The sequence below is a fragment of the Trachymyrmex cornetzi genome, unplaced genomic scaffold (assembly GCF_001594075.2).
Source record: "Trachymyrmex cornetzi isolate Tcor2-1 unplaced genomic scaffold, Tcor1.1 scaffold39, whole genome shotgun sequence".
Classification (NCBI taxonomy): Eukaryota; Metazoa; Arthropoda; class Insecta; order Hymenoptera; family Formicidae; genus Trachymyrmex; species Trachymyrmex cornetzi.
In genome coordinates, this window is record NW_017298640.1 from 759,205 (window position 1) to 771,417 (window position 12,213).

The 12,213-nt window shown below is 31.3% G+C and overlaps 2 protein-coding genes across 5 annotated transcripts in view; both read right to left on the minus strand.

The window, feature by feature from the left end:
* LOC108763969 (extracellular serine/threonine protein CG31145) overlaps positions 1–9,846 on the minus strand; it is a 176,366-nt gene extending 166,520 nt beyond the window's left edge. For 3 of the 4 annotated variants that reach the window (XM_018511935.1, XM_018511937.1, XM_018511936.1), the window contains exon 1: positions 9,153–9,675. In XM_018511935.1, the coding sequence (XP_018367437.1) occupies positions 9,153–9,604 (452 nt within the window). In that variant the 5' untranslated portion in view covers positions 9,605–9,675. Of the gene's footprint in view, positions 1–9,152 lie in introns of all 4 variants that reach the window. The other variant, XM_018511938.1, reaches the window with a different exon arrangement.
* On the minus strand, positions 9,620–11,262 carry LOC108763959 (uncharacterized). The gene is made up of 3 exons (XM_018511924.1): positions 11,020–11,262; positions 9,942–10,569; positions 9,620–9,685 (listed from the first exon to the last, which is right to left on the minus strand). Exons 1-3 carry the CDS (start codon positions 11,260–11,262, stop codon positions 9,672–9,674), a joined length of 885 nt encoding a protein of 294 aa, XP_018367426.1. The 3' UTR covers positions 9,620–9,671.
* Positions 11,263–12,213: the final 951 nt, after the last annotated feature.

The following is a 12,213-nucleotide window of genomic DNA, read 5'->3' on the forward strand; positions in this document are numbered from 1 at the left end:
GTGCTTTGCGAAGACTGGGACTGTCAACAGAGCCGAAATTCCGTGTAGCAGTAGTTGCGCGGTCTTGCGATAGATGGTGCTGGCATGTGTTAGATAAAAACAGATGTATGCGTTTGAGTAAGACAGAATGATATATATTATATAATATAATGTAAAAACTAAATCAAAGATGTCACCACTATTATCGAATTTGGAATTAAAAAAGTCTGTATCTATCGACCTTGATTGAGTTGGGTAATTGGTTTAGCATCCCTTTAATGCGTATACTTTAATCCTGGAAAAGGATTTTCGAATCAATGAAAGAGAAAAAAGTATTTGTTATACAAAAATATATGATTTAGTCCGTAATACAGACGGCTTTAGGATGGGAGGGTTTCGTTTGCACACATCGCATATTGCACACATGTATCGCTGATTGGCCAATTTAAAAATAAAATAATCTGGTTGGCAAAACAGTAAAAAATTACTAGTCACCAGTTGATATGGGTGGTGTGTACAATCAGAACTGTAGGCAAACGGGATCCTCCCTTTAGGATACATTTAAATGAAGATTTTTGTTATAATTTTACATCTTAACTGTATTCACGATGAACATGATGTGCCTAAACAATTCTATAATCCATGTTTGGTGGTCTGTGACTTCTGTCTGACGGATGACATGGATTTCTACTGTCATATACAATTATTGCGATAGAATGTAAGGTTGAATTTATTATCAAACTGATAAAGGCTCTGTTGAATAGAAACGTTTTTGTATATTATAACTTATAGTCTTTATATAAATATATATAACTTTTTAATTTAACATCTTACTGTGCTCAATTTTTGATCGTTATTAAGATTTATTGCTTTTCTCTGTGCAAACATTGATTATAATTACTCATTTGTTGTTAAACAGTTATGATTCTTTATTGTTTTATTGTAAATAGAATAAATTAGGGAGCTTCTAATCTATTCTATTTACAATTTTTTTATTAGAGTGCGAGTATCACTTGTGATTGGTCTGTCATTTTTTAACCATTACCGCAGTTTTTTAATTGCATTGATTTTTAATCAAAATTCATAACCAAGACTGCGTTCGAAAATACTATTCAAGTACCCCTCCAAGTATTTTATTTAACATCTAGTTAACAAAGATAAAATTCGAGTAATATTTTCGACTGCAGCTCGAATTATTTTAATCAATCTGTATATATTCTTAAGTATTACATAAATTTTTTAATTGTAATATTGTAAATATTTATAAAGCAAATAACTTTACTTCACATAAAGATGAATTTTTGATGGGATAATTTTTATATTTACTATTTACAGGATGTCTCACAACTATATTTCCTTTTACGAACGGTGTGTTGTGATAGTTGTGAGACACCCTGTATATTGTTCGTCCATTTTATTCGTTTTGAGTTTTATTGTTGCAAAATGCTATCGTACATTCAATCATATTTCTATCTTTTTACAACAATAAATTATTTTATTATTCAAATTTACATCAATAATGTTACTTATATTTAAACATAGTTGTCAGCTGACAAGTGACAACTGACAGCAATACTGGATTGATAACGTATATGTATACCCGTTAAACAAAATTATGTTGCAACAACATTTTTGTAACGTTGCGTTACATGCGACGTTTTGCGTTTTGTCAGATAAATGTTTTGGTAACGTCTCATGAACCAAAAAGTCCTAAGTGCTACTTTACATATGTGACATCACATTTACAACGTTTCAACATTTGTGAAACTTGCATGCAATGTTAGGAACGTTACAGCTTTAATTCCAGAAATGTGTTTCTGTAATGTTCCAGGAACAAGAAATGATCCGATTGATTACTTAATTTACAACTCAAATTGTAACATTCTTGTAACGTAAATTTGGACACTTTAAGCTTCTGTTTAAAGTAATCTTAAAACTTACTTTAAGAAAAATATAAATGAAAGTTTTTCTTCAAGATAATCTTGTAATTGTAAAATAATTTTCTAAATTTCAAGGCGAGCCTTCTTTATTCATAAGACAACTTAATTTCAAAAAATGATTACATTAATAGAGCAGGAATAAAAATTTCATCATATTGTGCCTTTTATTCTATTTATATATTTGAATGGATTTTAACTTATTAAACGAGAAAATGCGCTACTTCTATCTAGTTATGGGAATGCGTATTGCTCATGGGTGGCGAAATAAATGTTTCAAAAACATTATACAGGGCATTTGAAAAGTTCTGGACTCCTTAAATATCTTGAAAACTAAGCATTTATAAATTAAAAAATGTTTCATATAAAAGTTGTATAGTTTAAAATGGTCTATTTACTGATCTTATCAGTTCGACTTTGGGTGGCGTCGTCAAGGTCAGGTCAAGGTCAAATCGATTTTTTTTTAAAGAAAACATCTTATTTTTCATTTCAGAATCTAATAGCTGTCAGAGTTTTTTAAAACACTATAATAAAGTTATTTTCCATTAAGAACTTTTCAAGTTATAAAGCTTGGAAATTACAGTACCGCCAACATTAGCATTACGCAACGTGTACAACCGACGGCTAAAACCTCTTAAATGTTGTTCAGGATTATCTTCTGAATAACATTTGTTAAGATCAAGGCCATTGGAAATTATTTACTTTTATTTTCATTTTTGCACTAAAAATTCATTTTACGTAAAAATGAAAATAAGAGGTATGTACAAACTCCAATAGCTTTGATCTTGACAAATGTTATCCAAGTCACAACAACAAATCCTGAACAACATTTAAGGGGTTTCAGCCGTTGGTCAGACACCTTTGGTAGTGCTACCGGCGGTACTGTAACTTTCAAGTCTTATAACTTGAAAAGTATTTAATGGAAAATAACTTTAGTATAGTGTTTTGAAAAGACACCAGCCATTAAATTCTGAAATAAAAAATAAGATGTTTCGTTTAAAAAAATCGATATGATCTTGACCTGACCTTGGTGGCGTCACCTGAGGTCAAACTGATAAGATCAGTAAATAGACCATTTTAAACTATATTTTTGTATGAAATCTTTTTTCTCAGAAATGTTTACTTTTCAAGATATTTAAGGGGTCAGGGACTTTTCGAATACCCCCTGTATATGTGACGTTGAGGCAATGTTTTTGCAAGTTGTACAAAAAATGTTTTTCACAAAACGTTATTTCCACGTCACGAAATGTTTTTTCTTTTGTGACCTTCCAAATGGCATATTTAAGGCGAAAATGCAACGTTTCTAACACGTTCCATGGAATAATGCAAATAAAACGTTACTTTTAAATGTTTACTGGACCTTTGATGAATCTATATATATGAAACGTCACAAATTTTGTATTATAAATACAGCCAAAATGTAACGTTCTCTGAGAGTTTCATGTTTAGCGGGTACCTTTTTCTCATTCGAATAATTTTGTTAAAACATGTCGGTACCCTTCTTATAACTCTACTTTAGAGGCTCTTTAGAATAAAGATGTGTGTATCAAGTAGTGATAAAAACATATACTATCTTATTTTACAATATGACATGATATTTTTAATCTGCAACTTAGTAGCTCATAATAATTTTACCAAGCAGTATAGTAATTAATAAGCAATGTCCGATAATGTTCTTTTTTTTTTAAACACCACTAAAGTCACTCATTAGCGAACAAAACACGCCAACAACAGATAGATGCGACGGAGAGATTAAATTCTCGTAATTAAAAGATTGCGCAGAATAGAAGAAAGAGCACAGCATTGCGAGATTGTTTACTGACTCAAAAATTGGATTCGAAGACAAAAATAAGTGAGAGATGTATGTGTACAGGGTGTTACAGATACATACTAAGCAGTACGACGGGTTGGGCGGCAAACTTTTCATGGTCAAGCGTGGTTTAATAGACAATGACAGTGGTTTTATAAATAATATAATATATTATAGGACCGTAAATGTGATAACACAAACTATAGAAATCAAAGCCTTAAACGGTCTAACTGGATCTTAATGCTTGTATGATTCTTATGTGAATTTATATACTACGTATGTAGTCCCCAGAAACGCGCGCCGAAATGATTTTTCGGTCTTGAAACGCTAACTCTATTAAACTACCGCAGTAATATCACGAGTTAAATTGACTGGCAATTTAACTAATTTTTGATGCTTATTCGCATCTTCGAAACGATCTTAATAATGAAATTGCCAGTCAATTTAACTCGTGATATCACTGCGGTAGTTTAATAGAGTTAGCGTTTCAAGACCGAAAAATCATTTCGGCGCGCGTTTCTGGGGACTACATACGTACGTAGTATATAATTCACATAAGAATCATACAAACATTAAGATCCAGCTAGACCGTTTAAGGCTTTGATTTCTATAGTTTGTGGCTTTATAACATAAACTTTATAATATAAATAATAAAACTTTGTAATATATATAAACTTTATAATGTATAAAGTCACTGTCATTGTCTATTAAACCACGCTTGGCCATGCAAAGTTTGCCGCGCAACCCATCGTACTGTCTAGTATGTATCTGTAACACCCTGTACATATGTACTTTGATAGTGCAGTTTTTAATTCTACACAAAAATTAATTTAGAAATCCTGATAATTCCTGGAAGTTATATGTACCAAAATGTAATAATACGATGGTAACTAATCTGTATTAAAATGTAAATTTTACGAAGCGTAAACGTTTTGCCTTAAAACCATTTACAATTTACTTGGTAATTTTTATTATGTAGTATATAGATACCTTCAGCACGATATTGTACAAAGGCTTATAGTCCATGTGGTATATAAAGTGTCAAAAAATTATATAATGTTTGTGATACTCTTTTATTAATAACTTTTTAACGAATAACAAATGACGGATAAAATTTATTCACGATCACTCAAGGACATAATCTGGACAACATACAATATATCAAGGTTAAGGTTATTGTAGGGTAAGGCCCTTACACTGCATATTTACCAAAAAAAAAGTATAATATATCTAAATATAATATAAATAATGGACACAGTAACGATACTGAATTTGACACAAAAAAATGGTTTACTGTTCCATACCTGAAAGACATTTCGGAAAAATTCAAAACTACTTCAAACAAATTTGACTTTAACATGACTTATAAACCTATGAACTCCCTCTGAAAAACAGAAAAAGATCGACTAGATATTATGAACCAATGTGAAATAGAATATAAAATAAATTGCTTGGATTGTGTTTCTCGTATGTTCGTCAAACTAAGAGGAAACTTAAAACCTGAATGAAAGAGCACGCATAGCTAATATTAAAAAATCTACTTGTTTTTTATCCGTGGTTTCCTGCCATCATCAGTTAGAAAATAATCACAGATTAGACTGGGATAATGTTCATATCATGGATTCAGAATCTTTTCATAAACGCATCAATGACATTTACCAGGTGTACAAGTATGAAATACGGATGTTTTTTCCGAAAAAAACACGTTAAATTCGGAAGAATGATAAAAAGTGGTTTATTCAAAGTATACTCCATTACACATTTTTCCCATCTTTCGGGTAATTTGTGGATACCACGCCAGTAAAAATCTTCCTCTTTTGCCGCGAACCATTCATCGAGCCATTTTTTCACATCTTCGTACAAACCAAAGCGCTGCTCAGCAAGTGCGTGACCCATCGATGCAAACAAGTAATCGGAAGGAGCCAAGTCTGGTGAGTAAGCCGCATGGGCTAGCACTTCCCAGCTGAGTGCTTCCAACGTGTCGCGAACCGGTTTTGCCGTATGTGATGGAGCATTGTCATGGAGAAAAATAATCTTGTGTTGCCTTTTTCGATATTCTGGTCGTTTTTCGAGTAGCGAACGGTTTAAATCGATCAATTGTTGTTGATAGCGTTTGGTATTAACCGTTTCAGCAGGTTTTAACAGCTCATAATAGACCACACCCTTCTGGTCCCACCAAACACAGAGCATCATCTTCCTGCCAAAGCGATGCGGTCGATGTGGATGGTGCGCCTGGATCTACCCATGATTTTTTGCGTTTGGGATTCTCAAAATATATCCACTTTTCATCCCCAGTAACGATACGGTGCAAAAACGACTTTCTTTTGTATCATTCGAGTAAAATTTCACATGTGTTTTTGCGCCTCTCCATCTGCCTCTCGTTCAACTCATGTGGTATCCATCTGCCGACCTTCTGAATCTTTCCCATCTCTCGTAGGCGATTGGAAACAGCTTATTGACTAACGCTCAATTGCTCTGCGAGTTGTTTTTGTGTTTGTGAATCGTCTTCGTCCAACAATGCTTGCAATTCTACATCTTCGTACCTTTTTGGCGGTTTTCCGAGTTCCGTGTCTACAACATTGAAATCATCACTTTTGAAACGCCGAAACCATCGTTCACACGTATCTTGCGATGGAGCATGTTCACCATAAGTTTCTCGAAGTAATCGGTATGGTTCAGCAGCAGTTTTCTTCAAATGAAAACAAAAAATTAATGCTGTCCGCGAATGCTCTTTATTTGGCACAAATTTCGACATATTAAACACAACAAAACAATACTATGCAAACATTTTTTCAATTTATCACTTATGCGCGTTTGACACTTGTTGATGGCACAACAAAATAGCATGTACGTCAAATCTTTATACTACACACTGCATTGGTGCACCATCTGTTGTCTCAAATCCGCACTTCATACTTGTACACTTGGTATCTTTCGATACTGTCCAACGATATCCCCTCTTAGCTCATTTCACTTTTATCCTTCATCTCACTCTCCCTTATTTTAATAAATACTTTGCCAAAATTTTTTACAGTTCAAATAAACATACACACTCCTTTAAACTATTTAGAAATATTTTCCATCTCCTACAAGACGTCTTGTTATTGACGAGGATTCTAAAGTATCCTGGATGTACTATTGTGCTAAATACGGGTTAATAATATTAATAATATTAAGGTAATCATATAAATAATTCTAAATTTCATTTTAACTATCTATTCTGACACCTTGTTGAATCATAAGCATTTATATTAAGAGTTAGGGCTCTCTTGTACTAGCATACTAGTTACTAACAAGAAACAAATCTTAACTTAAAAGAATCCGCAATATAATTGTAAATTCGAACAAACATTCTGTGCTACACATTTTATTAAATAGCATCATTTATTTACTTTGTTTAACTAGCAATGTAAACTAATGTATTACCGTATAATGTTTTATTTTACCATGCGCCGATTTTGTTTATGAATATTTTATCATCTTGACACTATATTTTTGGTTAATTTATACTTTAATTTTATACATATAATATACTGAAGATGGCCCAATTTTGGCTATCTTTTGAAACATTTATGATTAGTTCCTTTATATTGTTAACTGAATTATTTTAAATACACGACTTATTGCAAAATAAACCTAGCATTGTGGCTCTCTATACTCCTTCTATTTATTGTTTTCGATAAAATAAAAATAAGATCATCTTACCACCGCGCCGTTGATTCTGGGATAAACTGAAAAAGTGGTATATTTACTAATTTAATTAGAATTGTATATGTATAACTTTGTTACGTACATAAGGCACATATAATAACGCACACACGCATGCATGCACATACACATTATATGTAATATGATCCAACATAACATTTCATGGTTTTATATGGTTTACAAATATTAGAAAATTTAATTTTGAGATATTTTGGAAAAATAATCAGCTATGATTTCAAGATTTACATTTTTTTAACCTATGAATGGTTATAAATAAAGCTACAAGTAAAACCCGTTTTTTTTTTTACATTTTCAACGTACCTATTAACACTTGAAGACCACTGTGTATAATTGTATATATAATTTGATACATAAAATTACAAATAGAACTATATTTCGAATTCTATCGTGAATTATAGATTATATGTATTAAGTGACCTTAACCCAATAAATGTAATATAACAAAAGTAAAATAAAATTTTATTTAAGTTTTATTAAATACGCAATTCTATGTGCTATCTTTGATAATTACATATCGTCACGGAAATAGGGCGCCATCGGAACTGCAATCATTGCGTTTCCGTCACCACTGCATCACGTTCATAATGTCACTTTCATGTCTCAAAATGTATCAAAATAATATCAATAAAGCAAGACTTTGAACTTCATAAAGAATTATGTTATGTGTACATTTCAGTATTATAAATAAGACTGAGAAAATTTAGAAAATGTATGTAAAGATAAAAAGATATATGCTAAAATAAGAGTCACAAAAATTTGATGAACAAGTAACATCCCATTTTATTCTATTCTTTTGATAACAATGTCTCCAAAAGTATCGTTGAATTAATGAAGTGAGAATCATTCTAGAAAGGTGAAACAATAATGTGAGATCGAATAGACCAACAACAACCTTTACATGCGTTTTCACCACGTGATTATAACGAAATGTAATTCCAACGTTCCACGAAGGTGCCATGGAACATCGCGCACCTGTACCAACATTTCCGTTGTATGTGTGTACACGTAAATAAATACATACATGCACGCTGAGATTACGTATGTTCGTTCCGACTGTCATCGGTATAATTACGTTTGCAAACGGCAAACGCACTCGTGCATGCGACACCGACTCGCATCCAGACACAACTGCGTTCTCTCATCGTAGAAGAAAAGATAATAAATTATACGTTGAAAAATTATATAAGTAGGCAAAGAATTAATAGAAATTAGACAAGAGTGATAAGTTTAAGGCTTACAATTAGTGGAGAGCATTTCATTATTACAAATTTAGGAAAAAAAACCTACTTTTGTTACCACATAAAAATAATTCTGTTAACAATAAAAGATATAATCAAAAACATGAGAAAGTTTAAAAATTTAGAAAATTTTAATTAAAATTAAATAAATTAAATATTAGAAATATGTAGTATATAATATATATACATATATAATATTTTTTTAGTGTAACTTAAATATTTTATAATAAAATTAATTGTTACACGTAAATATTTTATAATTAAATCAACAAGTTGAAAATGAAAAGGATATTTAAAAAACATAAAAGTCAAAGCTTAATGTAACATACGTTTCTTATATGGATTCCATTTTTCATAAAATGTAATTTCTAAGATCTTTTTTACAAATATTGGAATTTTTTATATTTGTATTATATGATAAGAATATTTGCTTAATTTCGTCAAATTCGTTATACTTACTTCAATGTCATCTTTCTCAATTCTCCGATCGTCGGATTATATTCCCTGTTCTCTCTGCTAATTATTGCCACTCCTTCATCAACGTTTACTGCATATCCGTTCACTACCAAGTCCATCAAATCCGAGAAATCATCGTGCTTTTTTATTGATGACAATGACATTACCCCGCTTTTCTTTGATTTTTCAATGATGGGTGTTACGTCGTTATTAGCCTGCTCACGACTGCCGTTACCTCGTTGAAGAAATTTCCGACGGAAATTGTTGTAAACGGTATCAGTCTCCGGCGAATCACCGATTCGGACTCGAGCATGGCTGGGATTCAAATGATGGCCACTGTAGCCCAAGTCCATCTGTAAATCCATCACTAACAATAACGTGAACACGATAGCGAGCGCGCTCAAACATAGAACCAACTTGTCACGAATACGGATAAGTCTAACATTTAGTCTCATTTTAGTATTTTTATTGGGCTTCTTGCTGATCGTTCTATGTATCTTCTCCCTCTTCAATAACTTTCGCTCAATTAGTGGCAACTGTGAATTATTCGATTGACAATATATAAAAACGTACGATTTTTTAAACAATCGTTGATTATTTAAAACTTCAAGATTATCGACTTTTTTCAATGTGTGAGCATTTATCTTAACGGATGAATTTTTTAAAACTTTTTCTGAATTTTTTATCTTTATAATGAAATCTTTATCTTATTAAGTGGGTTCTTTAAGATGCTTTTTTTTTCATGGTCTGTTTTAGAATGTATTATTAATAGTACTTGTAAATTTATATTACCAAATTGATGATTTATAAAGAACAATTCAAAGAGGTTTTGTAAACCTCTTTGAATCAATTGTTGATGATATGAAGTTTCAAGGTCTATTATCGTCAAAGTGAGCGAGTTATTAATATCTTTTTTTGTAACTTGATTTGTCAAGATTTCTTCAGAATCTTTTATCTTAATAATTGATTCTTTTAATATTTTTTCGAACTCTTGCACTTTGATGATTTGACATTTAAAGTTTTCACCAAAGTCTTTTTCCTTGTATATATAGATAGTTAACGAATTCTTCGGGCTCCTCTTAGAATATTTTTCAAAATTCGAACATTTTGTCACACTTTCAATGGATTCCACGATAGAGTCAGCTGATAAAACTTTTTCGGAAATGTTTATTAGCTGGTCAAAACAAGAAAAAATCTTGAAGATCTTAATATGTTCTTCTGGTGTTTTCGCGATCGACTGATGCTTCGCATAGTGATTTGGAACCATAAATTTATATTTCACGATCGAATCGCATTTATCAGTTGACCCACTGTTATCAAATCCCGTTGACTCTTGACCCTGCCAGTCCTCTTCCAGTGGAGGTGATAGCTTGACTTTGCAGATGCTATTGTTTCTTTTTCGCTCTTTTTTCCCAAATCCCTAAAGAGCTTGCTAAATATCCTTTGGAGGATAGCGTTTATAAACGATAGATTGATAAGGGAGACGTATTGAATCACTCCTAATTTGTTGAAGTCTTAAGGAAGGGATGGATGCTACTTGATCATCAGTAATAATTAACAATTTTCTTTTCACTAAAAAATTGTTCTGGGTGGTTCTTCTTCTTGTTAGTTGTAATAACTCTTTCTTTTTCTTAATTGAAAAAATGTATCTTTCACTTTGAAAAAAGTTTTTTCGACCAAGAAAAATTATTCTGGACAATATTTTTCGTTAATTGCGATAATACATTTTTTTTCAGAAATGCTTTGTCCCTCTTTAGAGAAAGAAATATCTTGCTTAGCTGAAAAAATAACTTTCCTAGGAGAATAAGGGGGGACTCAATAAAAGATTTTCTGAGATACCCCTTTCTATTAACTGTGATTGTGGAATTACAGGAATATCTTCCTCTTTTTCAACTAAAGATATAAGATTCTTCAGAAAAGAGTCATTTTGGACAATTCTTTCTATTAACTGTAATTCTGGATCATTAGGAATATCTTTTCTCTGTGATAAAGAACTTTTGGGTGTTAATTGTAGAGTTTTACGAAAATCTTTTTCTATTAAAAATATGTTTTCTTCAAAGATACTCTTTGATAATTTTAAATCCTTTTGTATGTTTATTTTCGTTAATTGCATTAGTGAGCCAATTGAAATTTCGTTTTGCTAATAGCAAATTGCCGATCACACTTTTAATTGTTAAGTATTGACTCTTTTCAATATTATTTCTTGTCAGCCATGAATTTTCTTGAATGTACTTCTTTAGGGATAATTTAATTTCTTCAATACTTTTCGTTGTCAATTGGGAGATCTCATTAGTTATATTCCTTTAAATATCCTTTGGTGATGATAAATCTTTCTTAACATGTTTTTCTGTCAATTGTTTTTTACAATCTGTTTTCGTCAACAAATATTTTCCTGCATTCTTTTTTGGCAACAAAAGATTTTTATTAATGTCTTTATTGGTCCCCTCTTCCTTCAATAAAGAATCATGATGACTATCTCTTTTCACTAATGTTGTATTTTTCTGATTATATATTTTAACTGGTTTTTCTCCTTCAGCTAATAATTCTTCTTTTTAAACATTGTTGTTGCATTAATAATGGACTGTCCTCAGTATCTTCTTACAACAATCGTGGATTTTCTTGTATATCCCTCACTAGCACTGGACTCTTACAATTTCTGTTAGCTTTCTTTTGAATATTTTTCTTTTGAATACCTTCCTCTAAATTTTTTTTATATCTTCTTTTTGTAATATGAAACTCTGCTGATTTGTATTGTCCAATAATGCTTTCTTTGAATATGTTGTCCCTCAATGACAAAAACTCTTTTTAAATATCCTTCTTCACACCTAGATACCGCGGTATTTCTCTTCATCAATGATAGATCTTTAATAGCAATCTATCACATTTTTCGTCATCTTTCCTGAATATTTTCTTTAAAAAATTTTCCGTCCTTTTAAATCTTCCAACATAATCTACTGTTAATCGATCGTTAATCGGTAATTCAAAGGATGTGTCTGTTATTATCTTTCTAAAGTTCTTTGACTCCTTGTTGTCATTGTTTTCATTTTCAAATTTTCTATTTTTC

Coding starts and splice junctions, on each gene's coding strand:
- LOC108763959 (XM_018511924.1), bottom strand. CDS start 11,262: ATGCAATTAACGAAAATAAACATACAAAAGGATTTAAAATTATCAAAG. Junction 10,570..11,019: donor AAAAAGAGGAAGATATTCCT/GTAATTCCACAA, acceptor CAAGCTCTTTAG/GGATTTGGGAAAAAAGAGCG.